The sequence below is a fragment of the Plectropomus leopardus genome, chromosome 18 (genome assembly GCF_026936395.1).
Source record: "Plectropomus leopardus strain MGB_pleo_1.0 chromosome 18, ASM2693639v1, whole genome shotgun sequence".
NCBI classification, from domain to species: domain Eukaryota; kingdom Metazoa; phylum Chordata; class Actinopteri; order Perciformes; family Serranidae; genus Plectropomus; species Plectropomus leopardus.
The window spans coordinates 5260440-5280956 of record NC_142193.1 but is presented as its reverse complement, the minus strand read 5'-3'; the positions used below and the strand labels follow the sequence as shown (position 1 = coordinate 5280956).

General features: G+C 37.4%; 1 protein-coding gene across 1 annotated transcript; it reads left to right on the top strand.

The window, feature by feature from the left end:
• On the top strand, positions 1-18566 carry LOC121956391 (GTPase IMAP family member 8-like). Its single transcript, XM_088069056.1, has 4 exons — positions 1-98; positions 2889-3645; positions 5050-5069; positions 15236-18566. The coding sequence occupies exons 1-4, from the start codon at positions 74-76 to the stop codon at positions 16096-16098; spliced, it is 1665 nt and encodes a 554-aa protein (XP_087925182.1). The 5' UTR covers positions 1-73; the 3' UTR covers positions 16099-18566.
• Positions 18567-20517: the final 1951 nt, after the last annotated feature.

Here is a 20517-nt window from a genome sequence, read left to right as displayed (position 1 = left end):
ATGACAAACTATTCAACACTAAGACACCAACGGCAAGAAGACATCACAGATCGACTGCTTTTACAAGACGAAGATGAGCAGCAATCTTACTCCGTCTGGTAAGTTTATTTTATATACAGTACTATTACTCAGGGCAGTGTTTGATAATCCAGCAGTGCAACATGTTATTCTTTTCTTACCACTGCTTATTGTTGTTTTAATTTATTATTACTTTGGTGATGTTTAAAAGAAACTTTCTCTCAAACATCACATTTAAGCCTCTGATTTTATTTATTTAACTGATCATCTACTCACTCTCCTGCCCTTTTTGTTAATCCTTTACATTTTGTATGTAGAAGAAGGTAGAAGGTATTGGTAATTTTTAAAACAAAGCTTAAAAAACAATATTGAATATGTCCTTGATCCTGCTAAATCTTTGGAGTTGAAAGATGAGTCGATTAAAGTCAGCAGCTACTATGAAGAATCCATTTGGTTGCTTGGGCATGTTGCTGCTGGTGGTACGTGCCTGTCATATTTAACAACTCAACCTTTTACACCCAGGCTGAAAAGTTCCTTTGTACCATTTATTAATTAAAAAATCTATGTAAATATGTATTTTTTTTGTGTGATTCAGCTTTTAGACAAATCTAGTGCATAGTGCAGAAAAAAGAGTAATGATTGTAAAATCAGAATTCACATGATCAGTCCTCATTCATTATTGTTAAAGTGACTGAATTTACTTGATTTAGACACCGTTTTACAAAACAAACCAGTGATTAGGCTTCAGTAAGATTAACCTAGGATACAGAATTAAAAATGGATTACTTTGCATCTTTTAGTTAGTAGTGAGATTATTCCACTGCACTGCTGCATTTTCTATTTGCATTTTTTGCCTTTTGAAACTCATTGCTATTTTACAAAGTAACTGCATGTATTTTAATTCTAAATACTAATTCATTAGATGTTTTTTTGATAAACACACTTTTATGAGTACTTTTTTTTGCTGTAACCTCATTACATTTTCCAAATTATGTGTTTGTGTAAAGCATTGTAGTTAATTTCTTTAAATTTTCTTTTCTTTTCTTTATTTAGTTATTGTTTTTGGTTATTTATATTTACTGAGTTATGCCGGCAGAACATAAAGTAACTGGTGGTATAATCAAAATATTTTTCAATTAATACTCATAAAACTGACTCATGCAATTTGAAAAAGAAACTTTCCAGACCAAGCATTTTTTTCAATTTATTCATCTTGGTGGGGGGATTTTTAAAGAAATATTTCAATAAATGCTTTTGCAGTTCACATCGAATACATCTGTCCCAGTATTGCTAGTTAATGAAAAAAGTAACACAGCACTGCTGATATCTTTCCTATTTTTAAAGAAAGTGAAAGAAAGTGTGTGGAAGGTAGGTTTAGGTCTGCACAGGTGAAGAGAAATCTTGTTACCATTAAACTGTCTATTTAATAATTTTGTGTTGTTAAGAAAGAAAGTTTTACCTTTAAAGTACATAGAGAGAGCAGTATCATCAGCATAAAGAGAAATATTATAGAAAAAACTGCTTTAAGATCTATAAAGCTCCATCAAAACAAGAATACAAGTCTGTAGCCAAGTGATCATTAACTAATACAGTGATGGTCATTGCACAACTGACAACAATCTAGTGGGACCTATAAGTCCTCCAGATTCGACATCAAAAAATATGTTTGATCCATGCCCTAGTAGAACAAATATTAGGGTTTTGGGGGGTTTTTGGGTTGTTTTTTTTAAATAAACATCTCTTTCACGATGTGACAACACTATGGTTAAGTTTTAATTAGGTTTAGGTAGGGAAAAAAAACACACACAAGGTTACAGTTTGGGATCAATTAAGTTTTACTTAGAATACGGAAACATTTTGATTTGGGTAGAAGAAACATACTGGTAAAGCAAAAAGTTCTGTGAAAACTGAAAAAGAAATGTACAATGAAATATGTGCAATATGTATGTTATAGTTATAGCTGTACAGTCAATGAAATAAAGAATCTGAATGAGGAATGTGCAAAGAGGCAAATGGAGATACACAGACATACATTAATGCAATGATTGGTGTTGGCTACTGAGGGTAAAAGGATGTGCAATAGCAGTAATAATAAAAAATACAGGCGCCAGGGGTGGGTAGTAATGCATTAAAAGCAACACACGAGTTTTAAATGAAAAGTAGAAACAAGCACCTTCCATTTTACAAAACCTATTTCTACTCTTCAGTATATTTTTGAGTCAGTAAACTATTTTTCCACTACATTCACTGCAACAGATTTGTAGCTGCAGCTGCCTTAAAGATATCCTGATATCCTTCAAAAATGCACACATTACATTTTATGGGATATCATATGCATTAGCGCCCCATGAATGATGTTACATACATCATTTAGGCTGTTAAAGTTACTAAGGGTTTAGGAAAAGAAACATGATTTGGTGTTTTTAAGGTTTAGGAAAGTAAAGTCACTGTTGTTAAGGTTAGGATAAAGAAACATGGTCAGGAGATACCTTAAAATGACTGAAAGTTCACTGAAAGTTCAAACAGTTCTGACCAAGCACGCCTGGGAGAAAGTGGCAAAGTCTAGATTTTTGTGACCCAATCATTGCCACAACCTACCTCTTTACACCACCACTTGGGACTGCTTAATGTTTACTACCATTAGTGCATTGGTCACTTGATTGCAGCCTCTCAAAATATGTGGGATATGCACAAATTTGGGTACATTACCTTATAGGAAAATGTACAAATAGTCTGTGAGAACAGCCTGACTGTTAACATCCCTAAATGCAACCCCCCTCAAGTCTGTTAGATTATGACAAAACAATGATTTGAAACAATGAAAAGAAGACTTTTAACATTAATAATGACTGTGCAATATTCTCCAACAGAGTCTAAGGAGCCAAAGCTGAGGATTGTGCTCGTTGGAAAGACTGGAGTTGGGAAGACTGCAGTCATGAATACCCTCCTGGGGAGACCTGGCTTAACTAAGTCATCTGCGTCCTCGCAGACAACGGAGTGCACAATGGGGATAGGAGAGTTTAATGGACAGAAACTGGTTGTTATTGACACTCCAGGTGTGCTGAACACTGTGAGAACAAGAGACCAGGTAAAGGAAGACATCGTGAAATGCATCGCATCTGCTGCTCCTGGTCCTCATGTGTTCCTGGTTGTGCTGAAGCCAGAATGTCTGACAAAATACGATAAAAGTGTGTTGGAAACCATCCAGAAGATTTTTGGTAAAGAGTCCAAAAAATACACTTTGGCCTTGTTCACCCGTAGAGATGAAAATGAAATTACTGATGAAGACATACAGGAAAGCTTCGTCAGTGAATACATTGTTGGACACTATTCTTTTGACAACACTGGCAAGAAGTCGACCAACCAAGTGGCTGAGCTGCTGAAGAAGATCAACAACTTGGTTGAAAATAACAAGGGGGGGCATTACACCAATGACATGTTCAAAAAGGCCCAGGAAATCAAAGAGCAGGTAATGGGTAAAGTAGAACCTGATAGCATGACAGTGCATGATATTGTACGTGACACAGCTATGGGTATTTTAACTGGGACGGCGGGCCCAGAAATGGCACGTTTAGTGCTGGATTTTGTTGACTTTTGGGTAAAGAAAGTTGCTGAGCATATTACATAGTGAATTACCCACAGTAAGGTGAAGATGCACCAAAATTCAAAACATTTTGAAACGGGACATTTTTGGAATTCTTATGGAAAATTGCCTTTCAAAACACTGTACATTTATACATTTCTCTATGCCCATTGTATGTGGTAATACATGGAGCATAATTTATAACTACTGATTGTGTGATTTGAATGCTTATAATTTAGCAAAGATGCAGCAGACATGAAAGGAACAGCTCCTAAAGCTCTTGCACTCAGGAGGTCCCAGGAGTTATTTTAGTAATCAGAAGGAGTAAAATTCAATTTATAATTATGTAAATTGATGAAATTTGAAATATATGGTATGTTCCGAAATAATGCCTTGACATTAGCAGCTAGAGGTTGTGTTTTTCTTTCAGCTGTGCATTATTATTATGGTTAGCGGGAAAACCCAACTGTTGACATCCAACTCTGCATTTCCGCACATCAGCTTGACATAGTAACAACGTGTAACAACAAATACATTTTGAACAAAAAACAATGTCAGCCACAAAGGACACACTTTTAAATGCATATTGAAATGCTCACTGACAAACCTGAGCAAACACGCTCTTTCAAAAACATGGGAAGAAGGCTTACAATTATAATAATTCTATAAAAATATTTGTGAACATATAGTTATGATTATGAAATTACTCTAAATATAGTTTGCTCCTATAGTTTGCACCTCCTATATGTTGCTCCTTGTCTTTTTCCCCATGTTTTTGAAAGAACTAAAACCAATTTGCTAAGTGTTCACAGGGTTAGATACTTGTGAAAGGCATCTGAATGCAGCATGAGAAAAGTTACGTTGACTCTAGGTTCAATTAGTTTTCCTCAGACAGTGGTTACATTTGTATGTGGGGCCCATGTGGGTAGTATGTGCCTGAAAAATGGGACCCACATGGGATGGTTTATGGGTTAAATAATGGCCCCATGACAATTGCTAACATGCAAAGATTATCCAGGTTATCCAAGATGTCTATGGCCATACCCATTTGGTACCCAGCTCATTCCTGTCTTGTCTCGTCAGTACATGATGCAATAAAGGTAAAATGCAATAAATGAATGTATGAAATAATGTAGCATTAATCAAATGTTAATAAGAAATGTTTAGATATAAGTGCCTCAGGTCATTCCTGAACTCTTTCTTGAGACAAATACTGATGTGTGGAATAATTTTCTTTTAGGAATATGTTTTTTATGCAGCACAGCAAATAAAGGATGATGCAAAAGTATGCAACATATGTCTTTTTTTACACTGATTTCTCTTGTATTCAATACTGTTGTGCGGAGGGCCTCTGGCAGTTTGCATTTATGCTTAAAAAATCACAAAAATTAGTGTTCTTTGATGACACCAGTACAGCAAATTTCGTGTGTTCCATTCGCTTTCTCCAGTGTTCCTGCTTGTTTCCAAAGTTGTTACCACCACAGAAAATCCTGCCTGATACTTTCCTTTCCACAAATAGCTGCATTTCTGGACTTGCCTGTGTTTCCCATAAACCAGATCTGGGAGAATAAATTACAGTTATTTCAGCAACACAATCATGTGGTTGTCCACGTGTGCTGTTCGGAGCAGAGTGGCTGGGTTAAGAGTTGCAACGTTTGTAGTGTTAGGCTTTTCAAGTAAAACTGTGTTATATCTTAACCTTTTGCTGCTCACAAGTGTGCTGTCTTTTGTTCAAGAAAAATTGATACTGATGGGGTGAGAGCACCAGAAATGTAGTGTATTTTAAACTGAATTTTGTCCCTCCTTTATACTTTCTAAATGTCAGAAGTACCGTAAAGTGAAAGTACAAGCAGAGACAGTTTCTCTGCACCCAATCTCACCCTGTGTAATCTTTGGAAAACAGGAACTGGGGTCATGGCCTCAAGAAAACAGGAAACCTGCAGTCATAGTCAGACTGCTGACACTAAAATACTTTAGCAATGAATAAAACAGATTTGTGAACGCCCCTCCTTTACACCCACACTTAAATGTATAAAGTGCAGATACAGAGAGAGAGATTTTGGTCTAATCTGTGGAGACATCTGAGCGGTGTATGTTTTGAGTCCATCTGCAATTGATTTGAATAAAACTTACAGAAAGACAAATATTTGTACTTTCCCTTTACTGAGTGCCACCAAGAATGCTGATCCACTATCAACTTACTTTTGCATAGACAATGCCTGTAATGACTACGAATGGTACACATACTTCCTTGTGTATTTAAGGCTTTGGTTAAGTTTCTAGTCTTTTCCAGCCCATTCTCATTTCGAAGTTGACAAACACTGCCGCTTTTGCAGTGATTTCTGCATAAGATCCTGATGGCTGCATGATATACCGCTGGGCGGCATCAGCTGTGGAAGCACGACACACAGACAGAACCAGCTGGATGGCATCAAGTGTAAATACTACTGGTGATGTTGTAATATAAGGAAGTTTCCTATAGAGCGGGCAGCAGGAGTAGTAGCCGAGTCTGATAAATCCAGACACTGACTGTTACCCAGAAGGTGTTTGCTTTCCATTTGAATGTGATGTTTTTTTTCTCCAGCTAACCATCCGTGCACTTGTTGCCTAATCCTAAGCATGTGCTTTTGTTGACATCCCAAAATATCCCCAGCTGACACAGAAGGATACCTAGAGCATAATATGTAGATGTGAAAATCCACTGACAATGATGACTTGGGAATGAGAATGTGTTTTTTGTGGTATTTCCCAAATAATCCCAAAAGCAGCTGCACCTGACACTAAGATCTGTTTATTCTGGAAAGAGCGTTCCCAAATTGCCATCAATACCACCAAAGTTAGCAAAGTTAGCAACTGCAACTAACCACTGAAAACCAATGCAATGAATTGTCTCACCGCCACCAGAAGTTGTACCCATTATCATTTCTACAGTAGCGCCCTCACGAATAAGGTAAATAACTATAGAAGTATACTCAGTGTCAATCAGTAAACAAAGAAGTATGGTAACGCCCAGTGAGTCCAACTCAACTGCATTAGTTGAGATAGAGTTGTCTCTCATTTTAGACTCACTTTAGATTCCAAGTTGTGGAGACAAATAAGCAATTGCAGCCCAACAGCACGGAAACTGTTCTCAGGAATGCTGACAAACCAGCGAGATCATTATGTCTGTCAGCCTTCCTCTGTCAACTAGAGCACATGTTGCCATTGAGATGAGATAAACCGACATAGTGAACTGACAAAATCTGATTATGTTATTGCTTTTGGAGAGTCCAAATATCAGCGTTATTCTGCGCAGCCACAGTTGCAACGCAAACCAGTTCTATTATAATTTGATCAGGCCTAACCTCTTTTACAAATGTGTGACTTAGTCCCATGACATGCACAAAATGAAAACAGATGTGCAGCCTTAAAAAACAAATGGATGAAAAAAGCAGCCCTGCCCTGTCCTCAATTCCTGAGAAATGACTCATTGGAAAAAACGAGCAGCATGTAAAAGACCTTGTCCACTTCAGCTCTACCCCTGTTTGCCTGTAATCTGTGTCCTAGATATTATGTCTGTATGTGATGATCTTTTCGTCTCTAAAGTTTTTAAAAGTGAAAAATTCCCCCAGCAGTTTAAGCAAGTCCCGGGAGACATCTGAAGAATCCTTGTTTTATCTGGTCATCAGTTCAAACAGCCTGTCCTCATTCTGAACTCATCAAATACCACCGGTTTGTCAGTTATTTGGGCATTAAATATGAGGCATAAAGGCACCTTTCACAGTGGTATAATACACACTGTGGCAGATGCAGACGGCACCAACTGAAGTTTGTTACGCCACTGGTAACGACATAATATATGGAGCTGGAAATTCCCAGTGAGAATGTGGATGGGTCCAACAAACCCCAAACTTTCACCCAGAACTCCACTGTTCACTTCCTGTGTGAATGTTGAGTCAAATCATTAGCTGTTCATTCACACATTCAATCACTCACTCTCACTCATTCACTATTCTCTATGTAGTGTGTATTAAATAAAGAACTAGATGGAGATTCCAGACACGTCGCTGGAATTTTCTTTGTATGGAAATACATGACCATATGTGGTATACAGGAGTAAAATATAGGCCACATTGCATGTACACTCAATTTTGCTGTGAATTGTGGGTATTTTATGTAGTGGATGAAACGAAATGGTGAACACACTATACAGTGCATGATGAGGAACGGTTTAAAACACAGCTATTGTTTTTTTTTTTTTTAAACCTAACCATGTGCCTTTGTTGCCTAAACCTAACTATATGCTTGCCTTGCACAATGAAATCAAAATAAATATGAGGTGTTTTACCAATGTTGTAAGTTTATTATAGACAAGACTGTATGCATCTATTGAACATAAACTGTACATTTCCTGTGCAAATGAAGTGTTTTCTAAAAAGACCAAATGCATGTAACAAATGGGAAGTGATACAGCATCCCAGAATCTTAACACAAGATGCATGGGGTACCTAAGGCATCATATGTAGATGTGACACAGCACCTACCAAGGCAAAGGTAAAACATAATCTTGCGTTAACATTTATCTCTGTCTTTTGGTGACAGGTCATTAGTATGAGGGTAGTGAGAAAGAATTTGACTCATTTTGAGGTATGACTTCCTCATGTTTCTTTTCTAAACTGAACCACAGTGACTTTACCAACCCATTCTCATCCTACCTTGTATCATGGTATTGCTTAGTTAGTGATCTTCTGTGTCTGCTTATGTTTTAGGTATATTACTGTGTCAGCTGTTTACTCTCCGGGATGCTGTTAATGTGATGTCAACAAATGCACATGGTGGGATGATATAGCACAGTTCTTATGTTTACACAACAGCACATGGTAACGAACATGACTGTCACGATGGGTTGGATTAGGCTTCAAAGTCACGGATGGTTAGGTTTAGGCAAAAGAGGTGCACGGTAAGGTGTGGGAAAAAAAACACACATCCTCATAGGAAGCAAATTCTCCACTCCTGCACAAAAGTCTGTTGTTTGTGGTTTAATTTTGTACTGTCACACAGGCAGGGGCATCACTAGGAATTATGGGCCCCATGAAAACATATCTAATTGGCCCCCATCACCACAGCCCAAGCCAACCTTGCACAATTGTTATAACCACACCTGCATTACCCATGACCCATTAAAAGCAATAAATAACTATAACTTTGTTTTACACCCCTGAAAATTGTGCATAAATAATCACAAGAGTTAATCTAATATTTCTTCAGCAAGATCTGATATTTATTTTTACAAACGTTGTTTCTTAAGTAGCAATGATGTGTAGATGATGAAGAAACCTCCGCTGACACCGACTTGGTTGCATAAGAATCAGTTTATTACAATGAAGTTCAGCATCCACCAGGCACCATGGTCTGCCTGGGAGAGAATTCAGGACCAATATGAATCTCTCTATCTTCCAGCTCATGCAAGTCTCTTGTATAGGTACAGGCATCAAAACATTCTTCAGTAAAGCAGCTCTTGACCTGCTGTAATCAATCACAAGACCCCACAAATATGTCCTTTTTTGAAAGGAGCCTCATCCCATGTTATTTTTAACCTGGCGCCAGTATTCTGTACTCTTGGCTCCCAGGCCTAACCATCCCTAGACCTCTGACCTCAAGGTCTCCTTGCCTGACCACAATAAGAACCATAATAAATGGACCATAATACACCTCACAAACACAGAGACACATTTTAACATTAACATCACATCCCTGCTGTCAGTTTGGAGTAGACAGTTGGAAACCACTAAAGGCCTTTATGTTTACCTGAACTCAATATACCAAAAAAAAATTAATAATTTTCCCGAAATTTCACTGCCTTTACATAGGCAGTGAGCATATGCTTCTTACTTGCCTATTATGCACAATATTACCCTTCAGACTGCCCACCTCTTTAAACAAGATTATTTGAAGCCAAGTGACTTGTTGAATAACAAGGGCTTATTTGGCATACTCTAACCCCTCAAAGTGAAAAAACTCCAAAAACTCCAGTTTACTTTCAATCAGATTCACCCACTTGATGCCATAACCCCAAAACTGGAATTATTCCCCTCAGTTCTTAGTTTACTTCTTTAACACTAATGGAAATAATACACCATGTTTGTAGGGCATTAGCAGGCTAGCTTTTAAAGCTAGCACGAAGTCAGTTACGTATATCATATGATAAGTCATTAAAGGTTGTTTTCCCTCATCTTGCTTCCTTTGTTTCTCTTTACTGTCTTTCCTTGATATCCTGACTTGTATTTTTGGGGGAGAGACATGGTGCTGCAACTTGCAACTTACTCACTCACTCTCACGCTTGACTGACTGCTGATAGATCAATCCAGTCAACTGACGCAGACCATTTTTAAACCATTTTTAGCATTTAGTAGTGGTGAGAGGGACCTCTGAGAGAGACTCCACATTTTTTCAAGAAAAAAAATTCTTAATGTTTTTTTATTTATTAAGAAAATTTTAGTTACTTATTGCAGTTATAACTTAGAGAGAAAAAAAAAATGAAAATAAAAAATTCATTTTATTTCAACTTCATTAAGGGCCCCCCATCTCCACTGGGGCTCTGGGTAGACAGTCCCACTTTTCCCCCTACTACGACGCCCCTGCACACAGGCAAACTTAATGAACTCATTAAGTTTGCCTGTGTGCAGGGGCGTCTAACTAATGGAGGTTTTGTGTTTGTTTCAGTAACAAAGAGATATGTGCATCTGTCAATGGGCATGTGTCAATAAAGTTTTCTTCCTAGTAGAATTCAAGAGGAGCAGAACTGATACCCTGTGCAAAAATGGGGTTTTGTACCTCCACAATTATTTTTGGTCTAGCACTGCATGCCACAGTTGCTGTACAATCCACAGATGGCAACAGGCTACAGGCAAAGCGTTATGTAAAGACAGTCATTAACCACAGAGAGAAATGCTGCAATGTACTGTGTGTGCGGTATGGATATGTTAAAAGACCTGGATACAACCGTGGAGGCGGGGCCCCGTTCATTTCCACGAAAGTTGCTTTGCGCCACATGAAGCTAAAAAAATCTTTTTCCATGGTATGAATATATCCTAATCTTCTGCACTGTGGAGCCCATAGAACAAGCGCACTAGAGACTTACGGTGCCAAGCATGGCCAAGTGCAACTGAACAGCTAACTTCAGCCAGTCGAGCAGTTGATTTAGGATTTGTTTAGGGCTCTGCTAACTTAAAAGAGTAGCTAAACCCCCCACTTTTAACTCGAGTGCCTCCCTGTATTGTGAAAAAAGTCTTAAAAATCAGCAGGGCTGGGAGCGGGCTAATACATGCTCAGTCAACCAATTGTGCCGACTCTCAATCCACCGCACCTCCCTGCCCCTACCACTAGGAGAGATGAAAAGAAATCAATACAACATAGTATCAGAATATTTAGCGTGTCATATTTAGCATCATGTCTGACAATGATGTAGAATCCATGGGAAAACGATAAGACACTGCTCACCAGAAACGGGATTAGAGACCTTATGTCTCTAGACCTCAAGGCCATACTCGCTACACCAGAACTGCTGGTATTACTGTATTACCCAGTATGACTGTATTGCTCAGTATTACTGGATCGGTCAGTATTAATAGCTAACTTTGCTCAGTACTGCTGAGCAAAGTTGGCTTATCGTGTTTGACATAGCTATGTTCATGCTAATTGAACCTTTGCGAAGTCAAGCTCCTCATATGCAGACTGGCCAGTCATAGTGCAGAATTGGCAAACTCATTGGCCGGAGAAGCTAGAAAGAGATATACGTTTCTTTTCCATTCTAAAACCAAAATTAAACCTTGAAAAATATAGGGTTAGCTTGCAAGCTAGTTGATGTAGTGGCTCACTTTTAGACAACAGGAGCATACAGCCATGTCGACACGTCAACAGACGCACATGATGGCACAGATTGTTAGGTTTGGGGGAAGGAGGCAACATGGAGAAAAAAACTCCATCACATTCAAAAGGGAAGCCAACACCAGACTCACACTTGAAAGTCTGGGGTTTGTTAGACTTCTTATATTATGTCATCAGTCACAAACAGTGTTTCAATCTGCCGCTGTCGTGCCACATTTCATGCAGACGTGACAAGTGTCATCCGGCTGTCAACCAGCATATGAAAACACCACAAATGGTTCAGTCAGGCAGCGTTCTCACCTGACGCCATCCAGCAGCGCTTCATGCACATGCAAAAGGTAGCTTTAGACATCAGGATCTTACGCTGAAAGGACTTTCAAATCGTCAGTATTCTACCAGTTAATAATGAGAACACTTTAATTCTTCTAATGATGTCAAACTATTTTTTTAATTTGCACCTGCAATGATCCGTACCATTTTTTTAATCTGAAATTCTGTATGTTAAACTCAACACTTTGATGAATCATTATTTATTGTGGGAATTTCTTTCTTTTTTTTCCTAGAAATTTAAATGAGAGAAGTTGATTGACACTGAGAGGGCAGAGTTGTGGAGGTGTACTCTCATATACCAGCAACCTGATTTGTCGATTTAAGCCTCAATTTGACTTGTGACTGGCCAGCCCTCAGCTAGAAACAGGTGATGTGTATTTCAGGGGAGGAACTAGAGGCACACTATAATATATAATGAAAAGATGAACATTAAAATAGTTAGAAGAAGGCATTGACACAGACAAGATATCAAAGATGAGCTGCTTTTCCAAAAGAAAGGTGCCCAGTGAAGAAACTTTGGAGATTAGTAAGTATTTTTCTTCTACAGTTTAGCTTAGGGTAGTATCTTGGTTTGATGCAAGGAGCAGTTTTATTTTCTTAACTGAACTATACTCATCAACTCCTCTTAACCTTTCTTTGTGGATCCATGATCTTTTGGGTAAATTTTAACAATTATTTTGATGGAAATTATTTATAGAATAATTTCATATTTAAAAAATGATTTTTGGTAGAGTCCAAAGATGTTAGTGTAGTTATCTGCAGTGTAGACTTTGACTATCTTCACAACTGAATTAAGCAGCATTTGAAAGAGAAATTTTAAGTTTTCAGTTGTGGTGAATGATCAGTTCCTTAATCAGTTTTCTTATTAATGCTTACAGATACTTTATCCCTTTTTTAAAATTCTTATTATATACTTATTATTATTCGATTAACTGTCAAACTCAAAATCTGCAACTACGAAGTTTCAGATTTTAGAACTTTATCGCATACATCATGAGTTAGATTTGGGTTACACATTTTTAGGAACATGTTTGAAACTCAAGCTGATGTGTTTGTGTGCACTTGTTCTTTCACGGAGACTTGATTCTGCATAATGTTTGGTTTAAGTTTGCTGATACATTTTGTTGCAAAAAGAAGTTTTGTGGATCTTTTTCAACATTAGTATTTAATGCAACATTGAACAGTAATTAATTAAAGTGATTAATAATTAAATGCTATCCTGTTATGGTTGTAAATAATTACTGAGGTTTAATGACAAATATCTAGCCAAAGCAGATGACCGTTGGTACCATCTTGGTTTTACATGGACATTAATATGTAAGGAGAGGTGATGATACATGATCTGCTTTGTTTCTGGATATTCTAATTTATATGTGTTTTTTGTTTTAGTTTTTAAATTCTGAGAGTGTTATTACAACTAAAAATTCATGACTTCATGTAAATATAATCTTTGGTTTTGGGGGACATTTGTGCTATGTTTTCAGTAAGTATCATTGTATAAGTTACATGTTAGAAGAAGTGTTAAGGTTTATTTCTGTTGCGAAAATTAATTTATTGCTTGTGCTGGATTGCATAGGGTATACCATCCTCAAAGCAACTATTTCTAAACTCGTGATTTACAAATCTAATTTCAGATGTATTATTGCATACTTTTCTATTAGATTTAAACAAAGAAGCTTACATCAGTATGCAGGAGCTTTTAAGCTGTCTAATATCCAGATTAATGATAGCTGTTTAATATTGTGTAAAAAATTAAAAGACTGCATCTTGTAAGTAAATTTAAATGATGATGTTTACCTTTCTACAACACACAAATTTGTTTAGATAAAATCAGCAGTACGTGGAACTTCCCCTTCGCTTGGCAAAATAATACTCCTTTGGCAAATAGGGTGTTCCGGTTGGCATGTGCCAGATGGTGTCCAAGGAAGACACATCCGGGTTGTGAACAGACATGTTCAGGCGCTATGGCTCAGTTCAAGGAATTAATTACTATTCACACGTACTTGTTGCATAAAATTTGCAGTTAACTCAGCTAGCAGGGAGCGTTCCCACGACATCGGCTAATGTTACCTACAAGCTGCAATAATGTTTCAAAGACATAAAACCTAAAAATGTAAGTGCAGAAATTTGCACACAAATTTCTCTTTGCTGACCCGCGTTATCCAAAGGTATTCCAAAAGAAGGTGTTCCTGCAGAGCAAAAAGGTGTAAAATAACAGAATGAATGTTTTATTCAAAATATAATAATAACTTTTTTGTAATCACCAACATTGTGATTAGTAGATGTAATTTAATTACATATTTTTTCTCAGTAACTGTAACTGATTGCAATTAAATTTATTTTGTAATTTAATTACTGTAACTAGTTGCATGCAATCACTGTCAGTGATAATACATAGAGTACTTTTTGGATCCCCAACAGGGAGTGCAGGAGCAATGTTAACTGATGGTCTTTTCATTGCGTGTCTTTACTTTACTAAATAAGTGCAAATGTATACTTTGTTATCCATAATATTATTGTTTTTATAATAATGATAATAATTTGGGAGGGGTTTACTAAAGGGCTGACAATATGCGCCAGTGCATGACCCAGGGGGATGGATTTTTTTGGTAGACCAATGCGAAAGTTAGTTTCATCCTGGTCCCCTCGTCAAAATTTTGGATCAATGCAGGAAATAAACTCTGTGATAAACAAATGTTTATGATACTTTAATCAGCCAGAAAATCTTACAAATAAACACCACTTTCAAGATTTTTGAAGATTTTTGAAATGCAATTTCCATGAGTGAAAAGCTAATGTTATGCTATACACAAACTACACTACAGCTGCACTGCTACCACTACGAGGCTGTAAGCAGGGTTCAGCGCAGTTTGGCTTGATGACGTGCAATAGTCTCATTTACCAACTTAATTAGTTAATAACTAATAACTTGTTAAACTACCATTTTCCGGACACATAAAAGCAAATGACTGACGCCTGTTATGTTGCAAATCAAAACCTGAAAGTTTCTTAAGCTTGTCCTAACCACAAACCTTAACCTGAAAAGCTGAAAATGCTAACTGGTTTCCAGGTTTGGGGACTTATTGCTGGTGTGCTGACCAATAGCAACAGATGTACCAAACTATCACAAATGATTTTTCTCTTTTTGAAAGAGTTATTTAGAGTTTTATCCAGTTCTATTCATTGCTAACAGAGAAACAGACACCTGTGTCACTTTGTTTGTTCAGACAAAGGGCTGTTGATCAGGCAGCATAACACGCATTTACCAAACTAGCACGTCCGCTGACTTGGGTGCCTATGTTCTCTCCCATGGGAAAACAATGGCACAGCCAGCAAACAGCAGTTTTCCAGCTGATCATGTGGGGGTAACTTAAGAGTTCATCATGACTGAGAAAAATATCACACTAATTCACCCATGTCTGTAAAATTTTCCAACAGACAGGCCCAAAGAGCCTGAGCTGAGGATGGTACTGCTTGGGAAGGTTGGAGTTGGGAAGAGTGCTTCAGGAAACACCATTCTGGGCAGACAAAATGTATTCCCCTCCAAGGGCGGCCTATCAGCGGTCACAGAGAATAGCCACAAAGAAAAGGGGAATGTCGATGGACAAGATGTGGTCGTTGTTGATACTCCAGGTTTTTTTCACATTAAGAGAACTACAGAGGATTTGGTGAAAGAGATCAAGAAATCCGTCTCATTTGCTGAACCTGGTCCTCATGTGTTCCTGATCGTGCTGAGGATTGAAGATACGTACACAGAGGAAGAAAAGGAAATGGTGGAAATCATTCACAGAACTTTTGGCAAAAACATAATGGATTACATGATGGTCTTGTTCACCTATGGAAGCAGACTGAGAGACACCTCCATTGACGAATTTATCCGATCGAACAAAAGGCTCCACGATCTGATCATTCAGTGCAATTGGAAATACGCAGTTTTTGAAAACAACAAAGAGAATCCTGATCAGGTCACTCACCTACTGCAGGAGATCAACAAAGGGATTAAGACGCCAAGAGGAAACTACTACACCGCTGAGATGCTCAAAAAAGCTGAAATTGCCTTATATAAACAAAAGCAAGATCCAAAAGGAGAGAGAACCAAAGCCAACTTAACCAATCTTCGAACTTGTGCTTTTTCTGGGATCGCTGTCGGATGTTTGATGGGGTATTTTGTTGGTGGCGGTCAGGTGACGTCCTCGGTAGCAGCTGCACTGGGAGGTACAGCAGGCGGAATAGTGGCAACTGTAGCCGCAGGTTTAGTGATATTTGCCAAAGACCGCATTGAGAAATGCGCCTCTCTGTAAAAGCAAAATCATGGTGGTGAAGTTTGTATATTTTGTTATTTTCTGTTATTGTTATTTTAATGTTGATTTTATTCTTTTTTGTTGATTCAGGGCCATTCACATAGTGGATGAGTCAGCCAAGTTTGTTGCTGATGGTTGTGGGCTGACGTAAGTATTTTCTAAAATATATACATTCATGCTGACTTCTTCTGATGTTTTGATCCATACACTAAAACTACCTTTTTTGTATATTTGAGGGGGATGGCAGATTTTTTTTTTTTTTCTGATCAATGAAGCTTTTCGAATGACTAGAAACTACAGGGGAAGAGTGAGGACATGTATTTAATTGTTTTTAATCAGGGTAAACTGACTCTCTAATAGGTAATTCAGAATACTGGTGAATATGTACAGTGTTTGGGCTTGACCTTGTCACTAAGACATTGAGTTTAAAGAGTGGGTTTGCTCATTTCAGTTTTATTTGTTTTTAATCATGTAAAAAAAATTTAGATTTATTAGTTAACCCTTTGAAAACTGGGCAAAGTGTCTTGATTTCATTCATGGGAACATGGGAAGAATACCATGAGAAATAAGCAAGAAATTAGTAGTAGTAGTATTAGTAGCAAGAAATCAAAGTCTGCTTTGAAATTATAATGATTTTATATTTTTATCTTTAAATCTTTAGTTATTGAAATCTTTAATATAGGTCTCTGTAAAAATGTACCTACCTTTTAAGGAATAATTTTCTAAATCTGCTACTATTTCTTGCAATTTGTGGGACATTTCTGGTCAAGTTGCTCATTGCCCTTTTCCCCATGTTTTTGAAAGAAGCCAAACCAGTTTGCTCAGGGTTTCAGGGTTTATTTACTTGTTAAAGGCATGTTAACACAGAACAAGAAAAGTGATATCAACCCTGGTTGCAAGGAGGGATTTACATTAAATTTGGCAGGAACATCCACGTGGACACAAGGATGGACTGATTAGATTTCAGAAGTCAAAGGCCAAAGTCACTGTGACTTCACTGAACATTTCCGGCTACAACTCAAGAATTAATACACTAATTACGACAAAATTTTACACAAGTGTTTAATGGGATAAAGGGGATGAAGTGATGAATATCTTTATCCCAAAGGCCAACTTACTTTGACATCAAAATGTTCTGCAAAAACAATTTTCTGGCCATTACTCAATGTCATAACTCAGGAACAGAAGGGGAGACATTCAGGCCTCGTCCACACGTAAATGGGTATTTTTAAGAAACATAGCTTTTTCTATGTGTTTTTGCCTTTCGTACACATGCAAATGGAGTATTTGGTCACTGAAAACGGACATTTTGGAAAACTCCTTCCCAGGTGGAAATATTCCGAAACTCTGTTTTCAGTGTTTATTTGTAGACAAAAAAAAAGGATTTCTTTTTTCTTTTTTTTTGCCTGCCTCCTTTGTTATTGACCTTAGAGTGCATCATTATCTCCACCTGCAACACACTGTATTTCCTTATCTCTGTGACAGATAAAGACATTAAAACTGTAATAAAAAAGTGGTATTGAGTCAATATAATTTTCAAAATATCATTTTCACTGTCCATTTTTGCCAACAACCATGCCGCTATTTCTCTCGATGCGTGGCTGACAAGCAGCTGAGACGCACCTGAGCAGCGCTGCTCCCATAACTTTATTTCAGTCTCCTTTGCAATGTGCAACTGTTGTTATTTTTGTTGTGCGTAATGACTGCAGGCTTCTGATTAGCCAACATGGCCTTACGGTAGAGGTCATATTGCCACCTGTTACTTTGCTGTGTGCTTGACAGCGTTTGGCAGCCTGATTTTGCATTTTGGTGTAGATAGAGGTTTTTTTTTTTTTTTGTTAAATACTGTTGGTGTGGATGGGAACTTTTTTTGTATCCGGAGGAGGAAAATATGCGCTTTTCTAAAAAAACACCTGTGCAGACTAGGGCTTAGTCAGATGCTGAACTGATAACACTAATCGTGGGTGTCCATCTTTAAACTGTGCTGATCGTACAGATCTTCTGTACTGTCTGCTGTGTGTGAAACATCCACGTTTTAGAATTTGTAGCTTCTTTGCAGTATTGTTTATATACAAAGCATTGTCAACTGTATGTATGAGTACATGTAAATCTGGATATAAACTATAATGCAACTGGTGCCGGCTCCTTTGCTGGATTCCTCTGCTTGAGCAGTTTGTTTTCTCGTCCTAAGTCAGCAGACTTAATGAGTGTAATGAGCATCATGGGACACACCTGGGCCCCGTGTGTCCACTGCACAGAAGAAGGAGCAGCAGCAGTCAGTCCTTGGCTGGCAGACCTCTTCATCACAACTGTGCTCTCTTTGTTTTTGCAGAACAACACCTCTAAAGCACATTTTCACTGATCCATTCCCTGCACTACTTGCCATGCAGATTTCTCTTACCAGTCTGCGTAATCTGTTTGACTTGTTTGGATTACTTTTCCTTAATAAATCACTTTATTCAATTGCCCATGAGTCTCCCTCTTTCTGGTCCAGCCTAAGAGCTGGGTTGTGACAAACTTCACTGGTTTGTGGAGGTATACAGCTGCGAGCTAATACTTAGTGGAACATAAGTTAGCCCATTTAAATGTAGCACTATCTAGTTGCATGTATCCTCTAGTATAACATTATGATGGCCAATTTGAGGATTAATCAGCTGTCAAGTGAAAGTCGGAGCAGAAATCTAAATAGGTCTTTCTAAATCAATGACAAATAATAAAAAATCGTTTCAGTTTTAAGTTACAGTTAGGCATGAGGTCTCCTGTAGGTTTAAGCTTACATTTAGGGCATCCATTAGGTTCGTGAACAGCTTTTAAATTACTGTTTTGCAAGCTTATTCAAAAAGTGACAAGACGACCCATTTCAAGCTTACAAAAACATGCATCAGATACACAACACTCTGTGTGACGCACAGTGGTTGAATGTAAGTGCTTTTACTCAAGTACTGTACCTAAGTATAACTTTGGGGTACTTGTACTTCACTGGAGTATTATCTTCTCATGTCAGAGAGAATATTGTACTTTTTATTTAACAACATTTATCTGAACACTTTAATTACTTTAAGGATTAAGATTTTTGCATGAAAAAAAAGTTCCTTCAATATCATGTTTTGTTATAATAAAATTACAGGTTATACAAGTACAGCTGCAATGATTACTTGATTAATCAGTCAGTTGACAGAAAATTAATTGTCAAATACCTGATTGATAGATATTTAAGTCTCTATCTTTTTTTCTTTTTGTAAATAATTTCAAGTTTTGTCTGTGATTTTTTTCCTGATGTTGATTCATACATTTAGGCAGTCGTGCTGTTTATTTTGATGACCAGACAGACGGTGGCCTGGCACCAACTCGCCTCATTAAAACACAACATCCTTGACCAAGGTCAATAAACCAAACAGACTGGGATTGAGTTGGCATTCACTTCACACCAGCAAGTGGACAGGTGGTGGAAAGCAACAACATACTCAAGTACTGGACTTAAAGTCCCCCTCCAGTCCAAAATGTGTTTTGCTTCTTGTTTCTCCCTGTGATGTTTGAACTTCACTGTGCAGAAAGAGGTTTGTAAATTTTGTTTTCACCTTAATATGCTGAAGAGGCCAAGTTCTGTTCAGCTTATCTTTTGTTTTGCGAAAGCATTAGTAAAAGTATTAGAATAAGTATCAGTATAAGTATCAGTATTATTCAAAACAGAATTTTTTTACATACATCTTAAAATCGTGTGTAGATGAATTTGCAGTAAAACAGTTGAGGTACTTATACTTTTCTTAAGTATTGTCATTTTGTGCCACTTCTACTCCAGTACAATCCAAATGAAACCATTCTGCTTTTTTCAGTAGTTACTGCTTACTTGCAGATTCAAAATTTGCAAACAAAACAATCAGTTTCCTCAAAAAATTAAAAATAGATTTTAAATGATAAAATAATTAAGTATATGAAACTATTATAGGTTTAACCAAACAGCAGTGCCCGATCAATCAATCAATCATGTATTTGTCACATGGAATGGTACATTTTACAATCAGCTAGTTTAATAATTTTTTGCGTCACTACTTCACACTAGTTCATTTTTTGAATGTTTTACACTAAGGTTATGTCCAGACCTATCTAATAAATGCACCTTTAAAACAAGAACTGTATTCATACATTCTTTGGCATCAAATTTGATTAAATGGGAAAATAAAAAGAATGCCTCGTGGCTGGTATGGTCCCTTAAATAACAATTCACTGCAGATCTCTTTTGCTGCATCTTGAAACATTTCAGAAATGTTGGTTTGTTTATGTAGCTTGTTGCTGAATCTCCATCTAGCGCCATCTAGTGGACTGATGCAAAGTTGAAAATAAATGAATTTCCTGATCATTTTTGAGCCATGTTTTGGAAAGAAATCAAACCAGTTTTCTCAGGTTTCATGGGATTCAAAA